We start from the raw sequence: 25,438 nt of genomic DNA, 5'->3' as shown, positions 1-25,438 counted from the left end.
TACAGGTAAAACCTTTGAATATTTTTAAAAAATCTGTTTAGCAAGTAATCCAAAGGAAATAAATAGCTTGTGCTCCACTATAGTAGGCACTTTCACTTATTACCACTGCATTTGCCACTATAATAAATTTGGTGGCACAGATGTTACATAACCAATCAACAGCAGTCATGTAACAAGAAGAGTAAATAATAATTTTCTGTATTTACAAGGACACATAGAAAATGGTTTGGTCACAGGAATGCAGCTAGTATTTGTGCTAACAAATAAAAATAAATAAATATATCTTTGAAAATGATCACCCACAGCACACTGATAAAATGTGAAATCATTGTATTTCAACAACTATAACAAAAACAATCAAGGCTTCTAAGATTCATCTCTTAAACCTGTGCAGATCCATTCAGATTTATGACTTTCACACCCCGAAAGTGATAAGAAGAAAAAAAGATGGCTCTTGACCTGGTAACAAAAAAAGCAAGAACTTTCAAAAAATCAATTACTAGAGAAGATCTTAGAGATTACAATAATGCCACACTAGTGAACCAACTCCCAACCACAGCATTCATTTCACTGCATAAAACAGACCGCTATTATAATGTTTAATCACTCTTTATCAAATATCAATTGATAAATTAACTGAAAATAAAATTGCATAACAGTAGACCTGCAGCATCAGAACCTAGTTCTTCAGTCCTTGTATGTCTGTCAATTCTGCTTGACTGCACTTCAATAAACTATCACAAGTATAAATATTTCAAAAAAGTGAATTCTGCGAAAAAATATACGAGTGTATATCCATATGCGAGACAAATGAAAAAATGCAATTTCCCTTTATACAGAGCAAAAAGCAATGTACAATAAAGTACAATATCTATTAAATAATAATAGTAAATATCTATTTGGCATTACTGTATTATTATTAGTCTATGGATCAAACAATGGCAATAATTTCACTGGAAAAACATCCACTTTTCAGGAATGTACACCTGTACTAACATCACAGGTTCCACCATTTTCTGCTAACAATAATTTACAGTTCTGTTTAGTAATGCTCTGTTTAATGGCCCACTCTGCCAAAAACTCTTACAAAAATCTTGGTACTGAAATTCACTCTTCCAATGAAAATTTTCAGTGCAATAATTAACTGGATACTCTATTCATTGGACTATTATATCACACTAATAAAGTTTTGTGGAACACCAATACTTTCCATTCAATACTTGGTATACAGCTCTCATGCAGTATAACCTTTCTAAAACAGGGATATTTCAATATACTGTCCATTTTTTACAAACATATTTATAACTTCTAATCAATCTTCACAGTAGAATATATTTTCTGGACAAATTTGCTGGTGCCGACGTAACCGATGGTTCCGCACATGATGCCTAAGGTGGCACTGAAGAGGGCCATGTAACCGAAGTAGAAGGTAGTCTGGAAAAACCCATACATCCTGAAAGAGATATAAAATATTTAATCAGATTATACAGTCAAGTATAAGAAGGTCCTCAGCTTACAAACTTTTTTGGGATCAAGCCATGTCGTCCTGATGGAAGCTTCCTATTGGCAGCTTTCAAAGGGATATTTGGGTACAGTGATACTCCCAGAGAATTGACCATAGGTCTCCAGAATTCTAACTCCTGGCGCGAGTATCCTTAAAATTTTTCTTAAGGATATCACATAATATCGGGGGACGTATATCCTGATACGACACATGGCAATCTTCACCCCGAACAGGTTCCAAAATGCTGTTAGAAAGTTGAAATTTGTATAATTTTGGCCTTGGATAGGCTTCAACGAAGTCGCATGCCAATGATTTTCAGTTGCAAAAGTCAACAGATAGTACCATTTCACATGACAAATGTCGTCTACATTAAATTACATAATATTGTTTTATTAAAGTACTTTATAATGAACTTTTAATACAATATCAGAGATTTATTATTTTAGTTGGATTTTGTGTTTGTATCTCCAAATGTTTGAGGACCTTCTTAAGTAGCCACAAATACATATACACAAATCTAGTGAAGTTCTAATTGCACCATTCTTTCCTTAAAAGTAATAAAAATTATTTTTATACAAAATCTAGACTTGTTTATCCCCATATGTCGCAGACTTTGCTAGCTTTAGTCTAACAGACAGAAGAATTGTAGCAACACAACATATGTACCACCTAAATACTCCAATTTCTATCAATTACCTGCTGAAATTTTTGTCCACATACTGTATACTGGATATGAGACAACCTGAGATCAGCAGTGCTTAGAGGTGGGAAATCATTAAACAAGACTATTTTTGTATGATAAAACTTAGTGTTCTTATTAAAAATATGCTGTGTTCCTTCACAACTATATCGCTAATATTCACAAATTACAATTTATGTGGGATCTCAAGTTGATGAATGCAACAGAATACCGACCAAGGTATACAGAATTTAATGGATCACTTTGGGATTCAGATGGAAAAGGTACCATAGGCTGTGGTAACTCGGATGCTTCGCTAGTCTCTCAAAATGAAATATAAAGGAGCTTGTGTAGGTAATTATATGCTGCCTACTTTTGATTTCAGTTATCATTATATCAATTCAGCCAATAAAGATTTCATTGGATGCACTGTTGCCTTAAATAATAATATAAATTCAAATCCAATGAAATAACAAGGAATGAAATTACCTTTTGTTAAAATACTAAATTCTTAAATGAAAAGTAATATGATTTAGACCTAAACAAATTTCTCTCCCTCTCTCTCCAAACACACACTAAAGTTATCTTTTAATAGTAACGGAATTCAGACCTAATTTTTTTTTCTCTCAGGAATGTTTTGCAATAAAATGTGCTAAATGAGTCACTGATTGTATGAACATTTTTTGAATTAGTTTTATACCTACAAAGCAAAATAAAAGAACAAACATTAAACTTAACAGTACTTTTAAACTGCCTAATTTTTATATTTCCATAGATATAATTAAACATGAAATTCACCATACTTACTTTGTCTTGAAGAAAAAGTAATATGTTGCATAGAAGTAAACATATCCTGCCGTTGAGGCTGCAGCAAGAAAACTTGTCCACTGCCATCTATAGTCTTCCGCATTCAGAAGGAAGTACGCGCACACGATGGTCACACATACGACGACGATCAAGAGAATCACGAACACCAGCAACATGAAACCATATACATAATATATCTTGTATGCCCAAAATGATGTGAAGATGAAGTACCTGAAAGACAAAGAGAAATTTGACTCCTCAAACACATTAAAAAAAAAAACAGTTAAGCCTACCATGACAACATAAACCCTATGCTAATTCATATACTCTCAAAATAAGGCTGTTTAACAACTCGTTTTTACATAAGTCTTTAAGGGGTTGTCATAGACGGGAGATCGAGTCTCCCTCACGGGAGATCAAGTCCCCCTCACGGGAGATCGAATACCCCTCACAGGAGATCGAGTCCCCCTAACGGGAGATCGAGTCCCCCTCACAAGAGATCGAGTCCCCCTCACAAGAGATCGAGTCCCCCTCACAAGAGATCGAGTCCCCCACACGGGAGATCGAGTCCCCCTCACGGGAGATCGAGTACCCCTCACAGGAGATCGAGTTTCCCTCACGGGAGATCGAGTCCCCCTCATGGGAGATCAAGTCCCCCTCAGACTTGTTAGTTTCTTGTGTCTACAACTTACCATCACTGTGAGCTAAGGATGGAAGTTTTGTGGGAGCCTATGGGTCTACCTGCTGAGCCATTGCCTGGCACTCCCTGGTTCTAGTTATGGTGAAGGGAGCTTGGGTACTGATGATATGTATATAGTCAGTCTCTAGGGCATTATTCAACCTGCTAGGGCAATGACACTGTCCCTTGCAAGAGCCAACAGCAAAACAAAACTTGGTGCTCTAATCAAGAAGTAACTGTTTATGATGGGAATGATGTACTAAACCTTAGTACTTTATCATTTTAGAGTACAAGCCACTTCATTGTTAGACACAGTACCTTGAGTGGGATTGTTTAAACCACTGTTACTTCAAAAGCCTTTACTGTACTTACATTTCTATGAATATAGATCCAAATGGAAGTATTCCACCGAGAGGTATTATGACTAATGGCTCCATAAACCATTTCTTCTCGGGAATGGGACGGGGTACGGCATTTACTCGGCAAGGGTAATTAGGCTGTCCGGCTAGATTTCTTCCCAAGACAGTACCCACCAACGTGAGAGGGAGTATTACGAATGTGCAGATGCATAAAACTGCAAGCTGAAAGAGATTAAAAGACAACAAAATTACTGTAATGAAGATAGAATACATTTCAAGGACTTCAAAATCACAAACATAAATCTATAAGGGAAATAATGAATTCTAATAATACATTTTAGTTATTTTGATATTTACCAGCAAGTACCATTGCTAATATATTTAATTATTCAAAACTTGAGCTTCTAAACCACAGAGAGAGAGAGAGAGAGATTTCATAATCATAATGATAAATTTATAGTGAAAACAATGAATTCTTATACAGTAATATTTTAATTATTCTGAGGCTTACCAGCAAGTACCATTGCTAGTATATTTAATTATTCAAAATGTGAGCTTTTAAACCTTAAAAAAATGAGAGAGAGAGAGAGAGAGAGAGAGATCTTTCAACAATATTCCTATCAAACCAAGCCCTTTACTTTAAATGTTACTAGCAAAGTAAAACTAAAAACCACAAAAATGAGGTCAGTGCTTCATATCATATGATGCCGTAGGGGCTAGTGCGTATAGAGAGAGACAGGTGCTCACCATCAATATAGGGGAAGAGATAAACTTAATTTCTTTCATTTTTAAGGTCGAATACCTCAAATTTTGAACATACAATATTAGCTACGTCACTTGCAGGTATGATTCACTGAAATAATGTGCACTGAGAAATTAACCCTTTTACCCCCAGGCTATTTGGAAATTTCCAACCCTTAACCCCCAGGGGGTTATTTTTTTCCCAGCACATTTTGCAGAATATTTTTTTTTAAATTGCTCTAACAGCCTTAATTTTTGTCATAGAGAGGTCAGGTTGGTCTCATTCTCTTGGAAAATGTCTGAATTTTCTCAAAAAATTATCAAAAAAATGAAAATAAAAATTCTACAGCATTTTTTTGCAAGGACGTACCAGTACGTCCATGGGGGTAAAGGGATGGCTTTTGTGAAACGTACCAGTACGTCCTTTGGGGGTAAAAGGGTTAAGAACTTGATATTGCCAATGATGACTTACCATAATTGTAAATGCAATTGCCCTGGAAGCATGGTAGTATATAGCAATGAAGTTGATACAAAAAGCTGTACCACACACAAGTGTTGGGAGGAAAAGTGCTGACATCATCATTTGACGAATCCAAACTTTACCTACGAAAAGAAAGTAGAGAAATTTTACCTATGAAGGAAAACAAAGTATGGTATAGAATCTAATTTTTCAGATATTTTTTTTTTAAACCCAATAATCTTGATCTTTAAATGCTCCAGACATCAAGACTTTTTGTCTAATAGACAAATAGAAAATAGCCAGCAACCATTCGCATGTGCATATAAACCCCCCCAGCTCCCAACAATTAGCCGTCTCACTTAGGAAGTATAGGCAACTGTTCGTAAAAAATCAAAAGCCATTTCCTACTTCACATCATTGACCCTTAAATAAAAAATCTAAATGATTTCAGTTATTTCAAATGACTTACCTCCCATCCGTGCATATAGTGATCCTCCAAAATAGCCATTTACAGGGGAAGTTGCAGCATAAATGAAGATAGCAATGCTTACCATGGAACCTCGCCTGAAAATAAAACATATCTTAGCCAGGTAAAATACAGAACCATATCACACTGATACCTAAATTTATATGATGCGATCACCACTTTCTAAGAAATTATAAAACTTAACACTTTATTCCAGCAGTTTTATCGATATCCAAAATGTTTATGATTCCATAACTCACAACTCATTCCAAAAATAGCTATTCTTTAATAAAAAAAATTTAATTCTTTTCCCATTAGCTAAGCTTGATAAAAGGGATTTTGACAAAGGAAAAATCTATTTCTGGGAAGAGACCTGTGACGGCCAGTGAAAGAAGTCCTTCTTTACACTTTTCTAATATAAATCTTCCAAATATACTAGGGAAAGATAAAAGCATGGAATGCAGAGGTTACTACCCTCGCGCGATCACCTTGTGGGTGTCGTGTATACAAAAGGGGCGTGTGAAAACCACTATTCACAGGCTGTCTTCCATTTAGATAATCCCTTCATCAAAGGGAAGGGCCGTGACAGGCCCTAGAGAACACAGTTGGACTACCCCACCGAAACCTACTACGCGCGCTCTCCAGGTCATCAAATGACCAATTGGTTAGTTATGCTTGGGGTAAGTCTTCTCTTATCAATATCCCATAAGGCTACGTCACCTATACCAAAGGATCTGTCAGCATTTTGAAAAATTCTTGATTTTAATCATCTGGGTTTGGTAAGTAGACCGAAAACACATGCATTTCTCTCAATCCTAACTTCATGTAAACCTCCACCATTCTCTCATTCTTATTCTACATGTCTCTCGCTGAAAATGAATGCATTTCCATCTTTCTTTACTCACTCCGCTGAAAATGAATGCATTTCCATCTTTCTTTACTCACTCCGCTGAAAATGAATGCATTTCCATCTTTCTTTACTCACTCCGCTGAAAATGAATGCATTTCCATCTTTCTTTACTCACTCCGCTGAAAATGAATGCATTTCCATCTTTCTTTACCCACTCCTACTGAGAAATAGCTTGACTTGTTTCACAAGAAAACTTTTTGATCTTACTGCAAACTTTCAACACAAATATTTAACATTTGAAATATGAACAAAACCAATATTTTAAAATTATAATCTATTTTATCGTATCTTCGAATAGAAATAGTTATCAATTGCAGGTGCCAACTTTTTGACAGATTGATAACAAATAAAAAATGAAAAATCAGTGCCAAAGAATTGGACAACAAATAAGGATTGGCTGTGTTAACTAATCTGCCTCTCATAAAAGATAATGAGAGGACAAGATTAGAAAAGTGCCATATATGGACGAGATCATGGTGAAGGGTAGATGGAGATGGTTTGGGCATGCTCTTTGCACTCCCCAAGTGTGATTCGTTCGTTCACCAAACTTTCAACTGGGCTCCACAAGACACTATAACAGTTGGAAGACCCAGGCCTACATGGCTGAGGACTATGGAGCATGAAGTAGGAGACGTATTGATTTAAAAGCTCAAGATAGAGACGACTGGCAAAATCTAACCGAGGCCCTTAACGTTAATAGGCATAGGAGGAGATGATGATGATAAGACATCTGGATAAATTACCAAATAAAGACATACATTATTCAAATAATATTGAAATGTAAACTCTCACTTTTATCAACCATAAACCAGAGTAAAAACAAATTAACAAGAGATTGGTACGTTGATACAAAAAGTACAACCAGATTAATTGGAGTCACATTCTTTATTGGATCTCAGAACCCGTCCTCCTTCATTTCTCTCCAGAAAGGGCAAATTTGGTGGCAATGCTTTACAGCAGTTCCATGACAGCGAGAGAAAATTCTTATAATTTGCTTATTTTCATTATTAGAATGTGCTGTTGGCATTTCAAAATTAACCCTCTTACCCCCAGGCTATTTGAAACTTTCCAACCCTTAACCCCCAAGGGTTATTTTTTTTTCAAGCACATTTTGCAGAATATTTTTTCTAAATTGCTCTAACAGGCTTAATTTTTGTCATAGAGAGGTCATGTTGGTCTCATTCTCTTGGAAAATGCCTGAAGTTTCTCAAAAATTTATCAAAAATATGCAAAAAAAATGTAAATAGCAGTTTTTTGCAAGGACGTACCGGTACGTCCATGGGGGTAAAGGGATGAGTTTTGTGAAACGTACCAGTACGTCCTTTGGGGGTAAAAGGGTTAATAACATACAGTATTATAACTAGAGGGGCACTTAGTAAAGCCCAGGCCTCTGCAGCAGCAGCTTATTTCTCAAACTTTTGCTCGACCTTGACATGTATTAATTGCTGTAGATTTTCATACACTCAAATATGACCAAGTTTGAAGGGCCTGTGATAACGATGTGCAAACTTATGGCTGATAACGTGAATTGAACATTTTGCTTGACCGTGATCTTGATCTTCCAAAATTTAATGATTTCCAGCTTTTTATTAGTTAATCCCTGCAAATTTCATTACTCCTACGATTAAAATTGTGACCAGGAAGCTATTCACAATCAAACACACACACAGGGGATTAAACATAACCTCCTTCCAACTTGGTTGGTGAAGGTAATGAGAAGGCAAGATTAATGGAACTAAGTATGTATCAACTTACTCTGTATAAAGCTCTCCAACAATAGCCAGCAGAATAACAAGAAATGAAACTGTCAACATTTGGTAGCCTGACCCTACTAGCGATGAAAAGAGCATCGGATGCGACGGAGGCCGGAAAACATCACCGTGGACTTGTTTCCATCCGTACTCATCTCCCAGGTCACGTTCCTGTAACAAAAATCCATATTACGACGTTATCCTCAGGACGCCTAACACTTTGAACCCAATCTCTCACTAACTGAAAAAATAAGTGCTTATCAAAGCAAAATATTATACATAAATCATAATGCTTTTAACTGTTCTAATGCAGTGGATATTGTATTGTATATCTTTTATCTTCTACTTTATAGTGAAGGAAGGCACAAAAGCTGTTGGATACCTTAACACTTACATTCTATCTTTTATCTACTTAAGTATTCCATACAAACACCACTAAACAGGCAAAAATCGGATAAACCACAAGGGAAGTACTGAAATAAAATCATTTATTAAAATTCTGTTTATTTCCGTGAATTGGACCAGTGGTTCACCAAGCTGAGACCAGCACACTAAAGGAAGTGGTTAAGTAAATGAAAGAACCTAAAAAAACTATAGTCCACAAACAACCATATACTACTGTCCTTCTTGCAGACAGGAACAATGGGTTAAGACCAAGGAGAGATGCTGGGTTTAATAATACAGAGTTCATACAACGCCTCTTCCAAGAATGCCGTATCATTGTTTATTAAAGTTTTAGTGACCGAGGCTTGTATTGAGTTGATTTCAAACTGTGTGAGGGGCTTGACAGTTAGGATGATATATTAAGTGTTTATACTAATCTTATACGACAAGCATTTTTAAATCATCGACTAAACCAAAGAACCAAACACTACTAAAAGTACAATAGTATGACTTACCATGTCATCCATTTCTTCATCCTTTGAATATCTGGCATAATCCTTACGCAGTGTTCGCATCAAAATCATAGAAACGAGCCCGACGAGGAAAATTACCATCATAAACGAATTGAAAATGCTAAACCAGTGAATCTGAAAAAAGAAAGAATACGGTATACAGTACTCGACCACTCGCCATCACACAAAAACAAGTCTATTGTATTTCCACTAATCTCAATGCTAAATGATACTACAGTGCATACATACATACATATACCAAGGCACTTCCCCCAATTTTGGGGGTTAGCCGACATCAACAAATGAAACAAAACAAAGAAGGGGACCTCCACTTTCTACGTTCCTCCCAGCCTAATAAGGGACTCAACCGAGTTCAGCTGGTACTGCTAGGGTGCCAAAGCCCACCCTCCCCCGTTATCCACCACAGATGAACCTTCATAAAGGTATAAAAGTATAATAAAATACTACATCTGTAATGTGCCCTCTTACTTATCAACTAATAAAATATCTATCAGAAAAAAATTGTGGGAGTCAATATTATCTAAGCAAACCTAGATGGTAGCCCACTCCAACATAAACGTAACTGTATCGTTTTGAATATAATGTGTACTGTAAAGGAATTTTTTTATTAACAATACAGTTGGTTTTACTTTAAATTTGTTACTACAGAAGTTACCGTATTTTGAGCCTGTGACTTTAATTGCGAATTAATTCCTATCTTCAGGGAGATAGGAAAGATTCCAATACAGGTTCAACTCTACAATATTCCTACTTACCCTGTGTTGGAAAAAATTGGGATCCAAATATTTATCAAAACGATCTTCAAATTTGATGCCAGACTTTTTCCAATTAACTTCATAGGTAAACTTCAGTTTTGCTCCCAACTCGAGCTTATGTTTAACTTCTGAAGTGAGGTTGACATCGACAATCTGATTTCCATTGTAGCCTAAATCAAACTTCTTGTGGGTCCATATGTAATAGGCATCGTTTGCTTCATCGATTTCTCCAACAATTCCTGTGAATTCAAAGAATAATAAATGTTAAAATTTTATAAACTCAGAATTTGACTTTGTAACCACGGACACTAATCTTGAAGGGAATGATTAAGAAATTACTCCACGATGAGATATTCTAAGCATCGCAGTCACCTGAACAACTCTTCTTGTTTATCTTCTTCCTTCTCCTCCTCCTCCTCCTTTTCTTACTTCTTTCCCCTTCTTCCTCCTCCTGGAAATTCTAATAGATTGGGTGATACTATAAGAAAAGAGAGAGACTGGAAAAAGAAGACAGCAAATCGTGTAAATATTCTTGTGCGAAACAATTAGCTAGTTGGTAACATAAGAAAAAAGAAAGAAGAAAGCATATTACTAAAGCATTCTCCTTCTGAGAGAGAGAGAGAGAGAGAGAGAGAGAGAGAGAGAGAGAGAGAGAGAGAGAGAGAGAGAGAGAGAGAGAGAGAGAGAGAGATCATATTTTGATTTTTATTTGCTTCCTTCATCATAAGAAATGACTGGTGTTTTCTATAAAGAATTAATTACATAAGTTATAAACCTGCAAGATTCTTTGTAATGGTAAACTAATATACAGTACAGTGTAAATTGTTTTTGTAACTTTATAACTCAAATCTACTTCCACTTGATAAGGTTCTTTTACCTTTGATAAATAGTAACTTTTACATGGTTGTTCATTTGACTCCACTCTTTATTCGAATTATAGTTACTGTCAAAATTCTACTTATTTTTACTATAATTTCCTTTTTATTAGTATTATTACTTGCTAAGCTACAACCCTAGTTGGAAAAGCAGGATGCTATAAGACCAGGGGCTCCAACAGGGAAAATAGCCCAGTGAGGAAATGAAAAAAGGAAAAATAAAATATTTTAAGAAGAGTAACATCAAAATAAATATCGCCTATATAAACTTTAACAACACAAGAGGAAGAGAAATTAAATAGATTATTGTGCCGAAGTGTACCCTCAAGCAAGAGAACTCTAACCCAAGACAGTGGAAGACATGGTACAGAGGCTATAACACTAACCAAGACTAGAGAACAATGGTTTGATTTTGGAGTGTCCTTCTCCTAGAAGAGCTGCTTACCATAGCTAAAGAGTCTCTTCTACCCTTACCAAGAGGAAAGTGGCCACTGAACAATTACAGTGCAGTAGTTAACCCCTTGGGTGAAGAAGAATAATTTGGCAATCTCAGTGTTGTCAGGTGTATGAGGACAGAGGAGAATATGTAAAGAATAGGCCAGACTATTCGGTGCATGTGTCGGCAAAGGGAAAATGAACCGTAACCAGAGAGAAGGATCCAATATACTATTGTCTGGCCAGTCAAAGATGCCATAACTCTCTAGTTGTAATATCTCAATGGGTGGCTGGTGCCTTGGCCAATAACATTTTGGTCGCTTATCATTTCCTGTTTAGCTTTGTTTACTCTCGTTTGCCGCCAGTAGATTAATAATCTGTGAATAATTTGTATTCTGTATCTGTTATCAAAAAAAGATAATCCATCATTGACATGTTCTGAATCTTAAGTGTTAATTGGGATCAATTTCTATGGACACTGATAAAATCCAGATAACACGCCATGACAGCCAAGATTATAAATTCAAATATAAAAATGAAAATATGTAGAAATTAACAAATTAAAAAAATAGTAGTTTGGAAAGCAAATGGCAGTTTTGAATTGCAAAAAGGGTAATAAAAGATAAAACTAAAAATCCAAAACTCGACTGAGCATAAATTTGCCAACTTCAATCCTGAAAGAATCATATTTTCTAAGCATTACCGTAAAACTTTTCTCAATTTAGAACTTAAATATGAAAATGCTTGTTTATTATTATTATAATTACTAGCCAAACTACAATCCTAGTTGGAAAAGCAAGATGCTATAAGCCCAAGGGCTCCAATAGGGAAAAATAGCCCAGTGACTCAAGGAAAATATGGGAATAGATAAACAATGAGAAAAAATTAACTAATAAATTATTTAAAAAACAGTAACATCAAAATAGATATGTCACATATAAACAATAATAAAAGACTTACGTAAGCCTTTTCAACATAACTCGTTTGCAATGTTATTCAGCTCGTATAAATAATGTATAATGAAAACTTACCCCATATTGGTAAATCGTCAATGTACATTTGATACCAATAATGATTCTTCACTGCATACAAAAACGTTTTTAGACGGAGCTCATCCAACTCCACTTCACAGTACGTGGTTTTTGATACATCACCTGAAAAATGAGAAGTAATTATGCCATGAACTAATACATCACAAAAACCACTCTACCCTTTTGTATGTTATATTCTTTTACAATGAAGGCTTTGAATATTAACCCTTTTACCCCCAGGCTATTTGGAAATTTCCAACCATTAACCCCCAAGGGGTTATTTTTTTTCCCAGCACATTTTGCAGAATATTTTTTTAAATTGTTCTAACAGCCTTAATTTTTGTCATAGAGAGGTCAGGTTGGTCTCATTCTCTTGGAAAATGCCTGAATTTTCTCAAAAAATTATCAAAAATATGAAAAAAATTTTATAGCATTTTTTTGCAAGGACGTACCGGTACGTCCATGGGGGTAAAGGGATGGCTTTTGTGAAACGTACCAGTACGTCCTTTGGGGGTAAAAGGGTTAGGAAAACTTCATGGAAGTTGAGATGAATATTAATGAGAAGAAAAAACCTTTTATGAACGTATAAACATAATTCGGTGAACAAACAATTTCAAAGTTATACTTAAATACTGATTTTTACAGAATGATACTATACTTCCTTATTATAGTTTAAAGTTTAGATTTATGCTTCTAAACCAAACAGAAAAGTGGGGACTGCTCTAAGATTCTGAAAACTATTAACGCATAGTTCGGCCAAATGCAAATTCATCAAATAAAGATTGTCAAGTATCCATATAACTACGAAGGGAACTGCTCTAACCTTCTGATACATAGTTCAGACAAATCAAAATTCATCAAATAAATATTATAAGATATCCATATAATTACAATATTATTAAAGTCTCCTTAAAACTTAAAGAAATAGCAAATTTTAAGTAATTTGTATTTTTCCTAACAGTACTTACCTCGAACTACTTTCTTAGGAGTATCTGGGATCTCCTCCCATCCGACCAGAATTTTGTGTAGTTTACCCTATTCCCGTTTTCTATGCGGGGCATCTCTGGCGGAGTGATATGCGCCCAGAGACGACCCGGGGTTAGAGAGCATGCTTGCTCAAGTCTCGCTCTCCAGTAAGTTTTGTCAGATAGGTTTCTATTAAGTCCTGTAAGGCACTTGGGGTAAGATGGGCGGGCCATAACCCGAAAGTAGTTCGAGGAAAGTACTGTTAGGAAAAATACAAATTACTTAAAATTTGTGATTTGTTCCAACATGAAGTACTTACCTCGAACTACTTTCTTAGGAGACTTATACTTTAGGAGGTGGCAGTGTACCACAGGACCTAGAGACCGTGATTTTCCTTACCTTATTGCCTTATTTTTTGTTTGGGTTCCCCCAGGTCCCTCAGTGTGAGGCTAGGTTCTGCTGACCCTCCAAGAGAAAACCCGAGAAATAGGGAAATCTACCCAAAAAACTATCTTAGTGTCTAAGTAACTCACCTCTGTAAAATTCCTCGGAGACGTATCCATTCACTGACGATGTATGCCCTGGTAGTTAAAGGGTTTAGTGTCATTTCAGGAAGGGTAATAAGGGAACAGGGGGGTAAGGAAGGAACCTGTGTCTCTTGGACTTACTGCCCGTGGTTACCCTGGGGCTACACCTTTAAACCTTTTGAAGCGCTGAAATGACGGGACCGAGAGAGAATCCGTCCAAGGACCTCCTCGAGCATTCCTTCAAGTAGTGAGCTGTGAAGGTTGACTGATTAGCCCAAGTACACGCCCGCAGGATTTGGCCGACTGCCATGTTCTTCTCAAAGGCCAACGAAGTACTAAGCCCTCTGATGTCATGGGATCTAGGCTTCCCTGGAAGAGGAACCCCTACACTACTGTAGGCTCTCATGATCACCTGCCGTAGCCAAAAGGAGATCGTATTTTTGGAGATTGGTTTCTTTACTAATCCTGAAGAGACAAACAGACTCTTGATTTCGGGTCGAAGTCTGTCTGTCCTCTCTAAGTACTTCCGTACCGCTCTGACAGGGCACAGCCGCAAGTCCTTCGGGTTGTCTGAACGTGGGATTGCCGGCACCGAGAATCCTTCAAACTTGGGGTCCCAGACTGCTGGGTTCTGGGTCTTGGCCACGAAGGATGGTACGAACTTGAAGGTAGCTTCATGCCATCCCTTCGAGTGTGACACCTCGTATGAAAGTCCATGAAGCTCCCCTAACCATTTTGCCGATGCCAGTGCTAGCAGAAAAACTGTCTTGAGGGTGAGCTCATTGTCTAAGATGTCCTTTAGGGGTTCGAAGGGAAGTTCCGACAACATCTTCAGGACCCTAGTCACGTCCCACTGGGGCACTCTAACCGCTTGAGGATGGCATGATTGCTCGAAGCTCTTGATGAGCATCGAGATGTGTCTGGAGGAAACTAGGTCGATGCCCTTCAGGAGGAAGACTTGTCCTAGGGCGGCTCGGACTCCTTTAATGGCTGGGATGGACATATTTACCTCGTCCCTCAGAAGGCCGCCCATTTAGCCTGGTACACAGCGGCTGACGACCGTCTCAGGTAACCTGACATCCTCGTTGCAGTCTTCGCCAAATACCCTTCCTTCCTCAGGAGACGCTCGATAACCTCCACGCGTGAAGGCAGAGGGACCGAGGGTTTTCGTGGAACCTTTAAAAGTGTGGCTGCCGGAGAAGGTCTGACCTGTCTGGAAGGGGCCAAGGTGGAAGGCGCGCCAGTTCCTTTAGATCCGCGAACCACTCTCTCTCCGGCCACCAGGGCGCTACCAAAGTCATCCACAGGTTGTCCGCTCTCCTCACCCTGTTGTGGACTTGTCTGAGCATTCCGAAGGGAGGGAAGGCGTAAACGTCGAGGTTGTCCCAAGGATGCTGGAAGGCGTCCTCGAACGCTGCTCCTGGATCTGGCACAGGAGAACAAAACATGGGGAACTGTGCGTTCAGCCTGGTGGCGAAGAGGTCTATTAATGGCGAGCCCCACTTCTGAATCAGAGTCTTGGCCACTTCTGGGTGCAAGGACCACTCGGATCCCACCACTTGACCCATTCTGCTGAGGCCGTCGGCCAGGACGTTCCTCTTCCCTGGAATGAACCTGGCCGAGATCTTGATCTGCTCCCTTTCGGACCATTCCAGGAACTCCAACGTGAGGCCGCACAACTCCCTCGATTTTAGTCCTCCTTGCTTCTTTATGTAGGCCACCACCATGGCGTTGTCGCACATCAGTGCCACGGTGTTTCCCCAGAGCTTCTGAACGAACTCTAGGCATGCCCTTTGCACTGCCATCATTTCCAGCACATTGATGTGCAGGTTCTTCTCCTCAGCTCCCCATCTTCCTCTCGCTGTGCTGTCAAGGAGATGAGCACCCCAACCCTCCTTTGATGCGTCCGTGAACAGGAGCATCTCCGGAGGATCGGCCACGAAGGGCATCCACTTGAGGGTGTTCGATGTGTCATGCCACCACTCGAGGACCTCCTTCGTTTCCGGGGACATCGGGACCACCTTGTGCGGGGAGTCTCTCTGGTTCCAGGTCTCCTTCAGGTTCCACTGTACTCCCCTGAGTTTGAGTCTACCCTGTGGGACTAGCTTCTCCAATGACATGAGGTGACCTATCAGTCTCTGCCAGTCCTTGGCTCTCCTGGGCTGACCCGACAGGAAGGGCCGTAGGATCTGTCTCAGGTTGTCTAGTCTCTCCGCGGAAGGGAATGCTCTCGCCAATCGGGAGTCCAGGATCATCCCAAGGTAGGTCATCCTGGTGGAGGGTATCAATTGGGACTTCTCCAGGTTGATGGTGATACCCAGGACGTTGCAGAACTGCAGGAGCTTCGCGCCTTGCTCCCTTAGTACTTCCCTTGAGACTGAAAGCAACGACCAGTCGTCCAGGTACCGAATCAGGCGAATGCCCTGTTCGTGCGCCCAGGCTGAGACTGTCGTGAAGATCCTCGTGAAGACCTGAGGGGCTGTGGACAGACTGAAGCCGAGGGTCTTGAACTGTAACGTTTGTGTACCCCACTTTACTCTTAGGTACTTCCTGCTGGAGGGGTGGACAGGGACCTGGAAGTATGAGTCCTTGAGGTCTATGGACATCATGAAGTCTCCTTCCCTCAAGGCCGCTAGGACCGACTTCGGAGAGTCCATCTTGAAGTCGGTCTTGCACACGAACCTGTTGAGGGCTGAGAGGTCTATGACCGGTCTCCAGCCCCGTCGCTTTCTCCACCAGGAAGAGTCTGCTATAGAACCCTGGACCTGGGTTCTTGACTGATTCCATTGCCCCCTTCGCCAGCATAGCAGAGACCTCTTCTTGCAGGGCTGTCCTTCTCAAGGGGTCCTTCGGTGCCAACCATTCCGCCTGTAGATCTGGTATCAGAGGTGGGGGGTCCACCAGGAAGGGCAACCTGTACCCTTCTTTCAGGACTGTCACGGTCCACGGGTACAATCCGGGTCCCGCCATGCTTGCCAAGAACGTTTGAGGCATCAGCAGGAGTAGGGAGCCTCTCTCCCTATCTCCTTCGCGAGGCGCAGCCCAAACGACCTCTTCTGGCGGCTGAATAGGAGGGCCTGAATGCTGACTGCGCAGCCGACGTTCCCCTACGGGAGGGCTGCAAAGGTTGCTGCCAGGATGTAGTAGGGGCATCTCTCCTGGGCTGGTTAGGTGAGGCGCAAGGAGGGAGAGGGACGTCAGAAGGAGCTCTTCTATGGGTAGGTCTTCTTGCTGGTGGGGGCCTGGGTTTCGCCACATCCTTTAGTTTCCTCACCCTCTCCACTATCTCTTCCACTTCCTTGAGGGGGAAAACTGACTCGTCCCACAGTGGAAGGCTCCTCAGGGACCTCGCTTCCCTGTCGGGGAGCCTCCTTACAAGCCTGCTGAGCACTGTGTCCCTTTTCCTCAGTATCCAGTTGGCAGTTTGTGTTATCGACTGATGGGAAAGGAACTTCAGGGCCTTACCTCCCGAGCTAATCAGCTCCTTCAGCAAGGCCTGATTTTCCGGGATTGCGAGGTCATGCGAGGACTGGAACCCTACCAGCGTGGAGGCCAACCAATCCAGCCACAATGACACGTGGATCAAGTCCCTGGACAGCTCCTCCATCATGGCAGTCTCTGCAGGGGAGAAACAAACCAGTGCCGTGGTAGCCCTCTCCTCTGCTGCACCCTGTCCCAAGACGGCGACTGCTGGTTCCACTGCGCAGGTCCCCCGCGCGGTGTCCTTCCGGGAAGTAGAACCGGGACTGCGTCTTCAGGCCTGGAGAAATCTACATGCACTCTGGTTCTTGGGGGCTTCCGCATGGTTGGCCACGACCTTGCTAACGTGCGCCAATCCCAGCTTCACATCTCTTGCTAAAGGGAGGGCTAGCGAGAGTCTCTGCTGTACAGGCGCATCCACCAACCTGTTGAGGCTCGAGAGCCAGACCTCGTCAGTAGAGGGCTCCGGTTCGTCCAGCCTATGGTGCCGTCGGATGAGGCCTATCACCCTCCTGTATGCGGAAACCTCCGCTGGCGAACCTTCTACCCCATCCTCTACCTTCTCCGTTGGGCGTCCCAGTTCTCGTGACGAAGGACCTCCGACGGGGGGAGCCGCACGAGGAGGAGGCATCCTCCTGGAGTGGTCCAGTCCCCTCACTTCAGGCAGTAGGACGGGCATCGCCGCTGGAACGGAGGCCTCCATCCTGGTTCTATCTCTTCTTCCGGCGAACCATGGATCTGCGTTCTTGCCCGTCGAGGAAAGGTGTTTCTCCCGTTCTGGACGACTCATCGAAGATCTTGAGGCCGGGACGCGGCTATCAGATCGAAGGGGCGACTCTCCCCGCTGGGCGGGTGGAGTCGGAACCTTCGTGGACTTGTGCCTGTCCCTTGGTGCCTGATGAGACGAGTCCCCCCGTAGGTCATACTTCCTTTCGTCGACAAAACCTACTGGTGAGCGGGGCTTGGGACGCTATCCCGCGACTGCTGCAACCCCCAGGAGTTGGCTACGGGGAAAGGAGACTCGCACCCATTCCTCCTCCGGCGAAAGACTTCTCCTGAACTTCCTCCTGGGGGATCTGGAACGTCTACTCACGTGGCGAGACCGTGAATGGGAGCGCGATCGAGATCGTCTCCTGCTGGACCTATCTCGCCGTCTCCTATGGTCTCTCGGGGCTCCGTCTTCCGACGAGTAGGAGTAGGCCTCGACCGAGGAGCCCGAAGACCTGTAGGACCTCGTTGGAGGGCCTGAATCTTGCCGCGTTGCTGGTGGTTCTGCATGAGGTTCGGCCGGCGATGAAGGCACCACGAAGTCCGCCGGGAACGTAGCTGAAGGCGTTGGAGGGGAGCGGGGGAGCTCCTCGCTGGGGAACCAGGTCTCAAACTCCTCTTCCATCCTCAGGGGCGATCTGAAGGGCATCTTTGGAGGCGCCCACACGAGGGTGTCTGATGGCGGCGAGTCGCCATTCTCGGCGGCACCCTCGGCTGCTGACGCACCTGAAAAACCTGCCCAAGAGGCGGGAGAAGAGACTGCTGCCGTTTTACCCCACATCGGATCGTCCGACGAGACGGGACCTGCTTTCACCAGGGCTCCGTCCCCCGGATACACCCCCCCCAGGCCCCCCACTTGCATGGACATAAGACACAATCCCATTGTCAGGTAAATCAGACTCCTGGGGAAGGGCCACAGGCCGCTTCCCCGCAACAGATTTACCTCGACCCCTACCCTGGGTAGGGGAAGACGGCAGAGAGACTCTGTCCGACGGGATGCCGGGCGAAGAGAGGGGCGAAGAGACGCTGGACTTCCTAGGGGACCGTCGATAGGCCGTATCGCACCCACTGCACTTCATTCCAGGACTCGCACTCTGGACACGTGGCTGTAGGGGAACACACACTGCCCCTACACGACGAACACAAGGAGTGCGGGTCAACTTCGGGCTTAGAGAGGAAAGCGCCACACGATTTGCCGGCCACAGGCCCAGGGCAACGACGGGGATGCTCCATAACGCACTAGTAATACACCACGAGACACAGGAAAACAGAGGGAAAGGTTAGGGAAGCACACAAAGGGACCACGTGAGACACAAAGGGTCGCACTGGGTTAAGAGAGAGCGTCGGGGTGTTAACGCCAACGCGACCAAAAACTTACTGAAGAGCGAGACCTGAGCAAGCATGCTTTCTGACCCCGGGTCATCTCTGGGCGCGTATCACTCCGCCAGAGATGCCCCGCATAGAAAACGGGAGTAGGGTAAACTACACAAAATTCTGGTCGGATGGGAGGAGATCCCAGATACTCCAAAAAAGGAGTTCGAGGTAAGTACTTCGTGTTGGAACAAACAAACTTTTAAATAACCGAAAACAAACGATCCTCTAATTGATCTTAGCAAGAATCTAATCCTAACATGATAACACAAGATGAAGAACAACTGATATAATTTCACTGAATCATAAACTTATACATCAAGTACTGTAACTTACTTTATATTTGGACATCCTAAAATCTGAATAATACTAGTATGGAAAAAATTAAAAGAATAAACCTAATACTGCATCAGTAATATATTTCAACACTAAAAAGAATATCCAGAGCAGTATTTACATGTTATTGCTTCACCATTGAGATAAATATTGCGAGCACCAAGAGGTGGGTAGACTCGATAGCTAACCCGTCACCGTGTTCAACAAGAGGCGTCTGGTTCTTGCAGAAGAGGCGTCCTGTGTTTACAGGAGAGGCTTCTCTATAGTAAGAGTTCATGCGGGAAATCGCGTTTGAACACTGACGATATTAAAACGATAACTCTTTAATTTTTCAAAATATCTCAAATCTGGTCTAGCATTTTGAAACACATTCTATATACTTTTCAGCCCACATAATATTGTTTATGTAATTATAATCTTAACCCCACTAATAATTATGATTCATAGATAAACTGTTACTATAGGGAATGCCTAATATATCACACACACACACATATACCAAGGCACTTCCCCCAATTTTGAGGGGTAGCCGACATCAAACAAATTAAAAAAGGGGGACCTTTCCTCTCTACCTTCTTCCCAGCCAGACAAGGGACTCAACCGAGTTCAGCTGGTACTGCTAAGGTGCCACAGCCCGCCCTCCCCCTTTATCCATCACAGATGAAGCTTCATAACACTGAATCCCCTTCTGCCTCATATATAGATTAAAAAAAAACTAAATGCTATAAACTTGCGCATCCATAATTCAAACACCACTCGATAATAGATTTGCATAAAAGCTTTCCTCAGATGAATACAACGTAACAACAGCTGGACTTACTTTTGTAGTCAATGTCCAACCCCGAAAACTCGAGTTCGACACCTTGGAGTGCTTCTCCTAAAGTTTCATGATAATGAGAGATTTTTTCTTTTGGACCCATACAAAACGGAAGGCTGTAGTAAGAATACGTTTCCTGTCGGTTGTGATACGGACCAACTGTGTTCATCCATAGCACCACCTCTTCTAAATCCTTGTACTGTAAAAGAAAGAAATTAATTTAAGCAATATTAAATTCTAATATTGTTGGTAAATCTTAATATTGTTGGTAAATCCTAATATTGTTGGTAAATCTTAATATTGTTGGTAAATCCTAATATTGTTGGTAATTCCTAATATTGTTGGTAAATCCTAATATTGTTGGTAAATCCTAATATTGTTGGTAAATCTTAATATTGTTGGTAAATCCTAATATTGTGGGTAAATCCTAATATTGTTGGTAAATCCTAATATTGTTGGTAAATCCTAATATTGTTATGAGTCAGCGTGTCAAGCTCACGATAGGGTAAAGCATTCATGAAGCTATTAGAAGTTCAAATTTGCAGAGAATGCTTTATGTTAAACAGGCTGACATACCGTATTGTTATTGTTATTGATTTAAAGTTTTCAGGCATCCTGACATCTAAGGTCATTGACGCCGTGACGTACCTTAAGTCTGTCTTCATAGTTTATATATGCTGATCTATTTTAACGTTGTTAGCGATCTTAAAATATTTCCTATTAATTAGTCATTTCTTCTCATGTAGTTTATTTATTTCCTTTCCTGACTGGGTTATTTTTACCTGATGGAGCCCTTGGGCTTACAGAATCTTGCTCTTCCAACTAGGGTTATAGCCTAGCTCGTAATAATAATAAAAATAATTATGTCTAGGTTATGGCGATGAGTAGACCGTAATATTACAGTTTCCACAAAGAGAAGAATTTATGATTTTTCTCACTGGTTATTGAATCTCCTCAAAATAAATAAAAAAAAAAAAATAAAAACCATATTAAATTGTTTAATTATTGAAGTATTTGCCAATGTATATCTTATCAGGGCTTTTATTTCAAGTTTCAAAGAGATCTGAATGATGTCATGCAATGAGATAATCAGTATTTTTGAGCAATAGAGTAAAAAATTCTAGCACTTTTTAGGAAGTTGTGGGAATATGGACGATAACAAAACCTGATTGATTCTTTTGTTTTAAGCTTTTCCAATAAATTACAATTTTATAATTTTACACTTATTCCAGAAAACTATGTCAAATTTGAGGTTGTTGGACTTTTTAGGTTGGATAAATTTTATACAAAATTTCATGAATCAGTCAAGACTTTTTATTATCTTTTTTAAAACCTTAAATAAATTAATATATTTTTCTGCAATTTGTATCAGTACATTTCATGGATAAATGTAAATATTTAGCAATTCCTAATGCTAAGAAGAAACGTGCCAAATCACCACTACCAGTAACTTCTTATAAATAAAATAAGGATAAAACGCACAGTATAGCCCAGTGGTTCCCAAGCTTTTTTTAGGCCGGAGACCCCTTGACTTCCAGATGGACTCTTTCCACCCCCTTCCCCTTGAAACATAAAACTATGTAAGAAATATGCATTAGTTTATATTTTTATTATAATGTCAACTTCATTATTTATAAACTGCATACGAGTTTCTTTGCTTTAGCGTTTCACATATGTTGTGTATAAGTTATAATGAAAATGTTTCGTTAGATGATTGATATGGACCCGCCTGAGAAGTAGTTCACTCGACTTCAGTGGAGGGTTGGATTTAAACCCAAAACAATGACAAAAAAAACAAAAAAATTTAAGATTTTGATATTCCTTTCGTTTTTACTTGGTGTTTTCCCCTTATCCTAAACATCCAAATTTCCCAATGTAATCTCCCACTCTTATTGATCTGTAAGGGTGTCTGTATCTCTGAAGCTAATCATTTCCGATAGAAATGACGTTCCGATTAGCCTCTGAAGCTAATCATTTCCGATAGAAATGACGTTCCGATTAGGGTCAAAGTCATTATTATGACAAAACCGTTTAGTCTTCAACCCAGCACTGGTCTAAACGGTAAATCTGACAACACCTCCATTTTCCTCGGATCTGAAGCATTCAATTGCCGATACCTAACCCAAACGAATAGCAGGGCGTGACTATTGTACCGTATACACTTCTTAAATGAAAAAGCTCATATTTTTGGTAGCGCTAAACCCACATAACCAAGCTCTAAAGTAATTTTGAAAATTGAATATATGAAAATAGTCTGACAGGTGCCAATCAGACATAGAAAACGGGAATTTCAATCCCATCTCAACAGCAGGGAACTGCATCTGCCGTTGTACTTTAAATGAAATCAATGGAATATGTCATAGGTCAAAGTATCCCCGCCTAACTTTAGATCGCTGTTTTCTCACTCATAATTAGGACTGTACCCCTCTGATCCGACCTTAATTTACCTGGCAGCAATTCAAAACGCGATACACCTTCGGGTACCTACGTCGTTCGTTAGGAGATGAAATGAAAGTAGTCCGTTTTGCGAAATGTTTACGTAAAATTCTATCAAACAACATTATCAGATCATGTTTAAAAGGTTTTAAGATAAAGTGAACATCATTTACAGTACTCTAAACAATTATTTGATCTTTGGAAATAGGTTAAATAGGTGAAATAAAAAAGGATGATTTAAGTGAATTGCCAACAAATCTATTTACTAACTTTGTCGAATTTTGTGAAATTTGATGACGAAGTAACCTCATATTCTTTGGCCTAACTTTATACTTACATGAGTGATAATTACCGTAATTTATAGATTTCAAGACTATATAAACCTACTTTATTTTCATTTTAACCTACTGTATTATACAATAGATTGTCTTGTCGAATTTAGCCAATTCTAACAACCAACTGTACGGTAAATTGTGTCAACCTATTTTCACATTTATTCCAACATTAACAGCATAGATCAGTACAATAATGGAACATTTAGCTTATATAGATACATTTAATCAGGATTCTAATAAAAATCCCAATTTCCTCATACAAAACCGGTCAAATAAAGCAACCGTTCATAGCTCGACAGAAGTAGGGTACCGCAGGTCGGCCCTGTGTGACCCAGTGCATGAATGCCTTCCCGTACACATTTTACAACATTTCTCCATTAACATCTTACCGTATGGGTGTGTTCGTCCCCTACAACAACGAACAAAAGGTTGCAGACGATAAATAAAGTCCTCCACGACAACATTTTCAACATTTTCTCGTATGTTTGGCAATAAAAAGGTCTGTCTTTCAGGAATGTTTACAATTGCACATCTCGACTCAGTGTTGCCAGGTTGGCTAGTCTAAAAATCCCCAAACCTTATGATAAAAATCTCCAAAACAACCCAAAAATCCCCATTTCCACAAAGATATAAAATATATTTATATCTGATCATGTAGGCTTTACTAATTTACTAATATATAAATTAAGAACTTATTCAATACACCTCATATTAGCGAAAGCAAACTAATATCAACAATATTAAGGTTTACTCATCAGAATATCCCCATCAGACACCCCAAATCTAGGGATAAATCCCCATATCTGGCAAGACTGTACTCGACTCACGCCACGTCAGCTCGCCAGATGGCAGCAGCGGTTTGACATCTGCTTACATACAACACGAACACCGCCATTCAATAACAGCTGTTTTTTCTTCTGTATATTTTCTATCACCAACTTATTTATAATCATATCAACTAAATAAAACTCATTTTAAAATCTATATTAATATAAGATTCTATTTATAACCATATTATCATTCGTATATGTCATTTAACGAGAGCATTGCTTGTTATTATATGGCTTCAATTGCAATATTTTATCCCGTGCTGTACTGTCTTTGGTATCAGAAGACGAACATCCTGCGATGAATATATTCCATTTTTACCGGCAATGTTTTCCTTATTTTGGGGAACTTTTTATGTAATAGATATCTTACATTGTACAATTATTACATTATGCGTAATGACAACTTATAATATTTGATAACATTTAGAATCATAGAAATTTGACCTAAGGAAAAAGATTGCAAGGCTTTTCATATGACGTCAAACGAACAGTAAAAAAATATTTTACTTATTTACTTGTTGAGTTTAGTTATCTCCTCTAGACATACAGAACCAGTACATTTATTTATTATATACAAATATGTGCATACATATTTGAAGAATGATACAGCGTATCCTATAATGTGAAATCCGTCTGGATTTTTTCTTTTGTCCGTCTGACATATTGTGGAAACCTGTGGTTGCACAATCTTGAAGCTACAAATTTGACAGGTCCAGAGCCAAAATTTGAGATACACAAAAGATAGGATAAGTCAATACTGGCCTTAGGTGTTGTATTAACATAATTTATTGGCAGTTTCATGTATAACACGTCTCTTAGTGGGCTACTTTGTATATGCAATCTCGATAGTTTGATAAGTCCTGATACACATTCCAAACAGTATCTTATCTGTTGAACAGTTACTGTAGCTTAAACATGCATTTATATCCAATTATTTCTGTAAAGTATTCTTTTATAACTTTTAGATGAGTAAAAACGGCTATACACTGAACGGAAATTATTAATACAACAAAATTTTGAAATATATGAAATTCAGTTGGTCAGTAGGTTGTGTTGATAACTTAACAACATTGTTTTTTTGTTGAGAAATATCTGGGTGAATATTCTGTAATCTTGTGATTGACTACTGTAACTCTGTCTATCATAACCCACCCAAAAGTGCAATTTAAAGGTTTACATAACGTAATAAACAGAGGAACAAGA

General features: G+C 40.0%; 1 protein-coding gene across 1 annotated transcript; it reads right to left on the bottom strand.

Moving 5' to 3' along the window:
• On the bottom strand, positions 1-23,962 carry LOC137655603 (transmembrane 9 superfamily member 3-like). Its single transcript, XM_068389505.1, has 11 exons — positions 23,795-23,962; positions 20,638-20,833; positions 12,370-12,492; positions 10,029-10,267; positions 9,256-9,387; positions 8,361-8,527; positions 5,699-5,793; positions 5,242-5,372; positions 4,042-4,250; positions 2,991-3,221; positions 1-1,453 (listed from the first exon to the last, which is right to left on the bottom strand). The coding sequence occupies exons 1-11, from the start codon at positions 23,876-23,878 to the stop codon at positions 1,309-1,311; spliced, it is 1,752 nt and encodes a 583-aa protein (XP_068245606.1). The 5' UTR covers positions 23,879-23,962; the 3' UTR covers positions 1-1,308.
• Positions 23,963-25,438: the final 1,476 nt, after the last annotated feature.

Source organism: Palaemon carinicauda, chromosome 16 (genome assembly GCF_036898095.1).
Source record: "Palaemon carinicauda isolate YSFRI2023 chromosome 16, ASM3689809v2, whole genome shotgun sequence".
In the NCBI taxonomy this organism is placed as follows: domain Eukaryota; kingdom Metazoa; phylum Arthropoda; class Malacostraca; order Decapoda; family Palaemonidae; genus Palaemon; species Palaemon carinicauda.
This window is presented reverse-complemented; position numbering and strand designations above follow the sequence as displayed.

Coding starts and splice junctions, on each gene's coding strand:
- LOC137655603 (XM_068389505.1), bottom strand. CDS start 23,878: ATGTTGAAAATGTTGTCGTGGAGGACTTTATTTATCGTCTGCAACCTT. Junction 5,373..5,698: donor ACTATATGCACGGATGGGAG/GTAAGTCATTTG, acceptor TTCTTTTCGTAG/GTAAAGTTTGGATTCGTCAA. Junction 3,222..4,041: donor GGATCTATATTCATAGAAAT/GTAAGTACAGTA, acceptor TTTGTCTTTCAG/GTACTTCATCTTCACATCAT.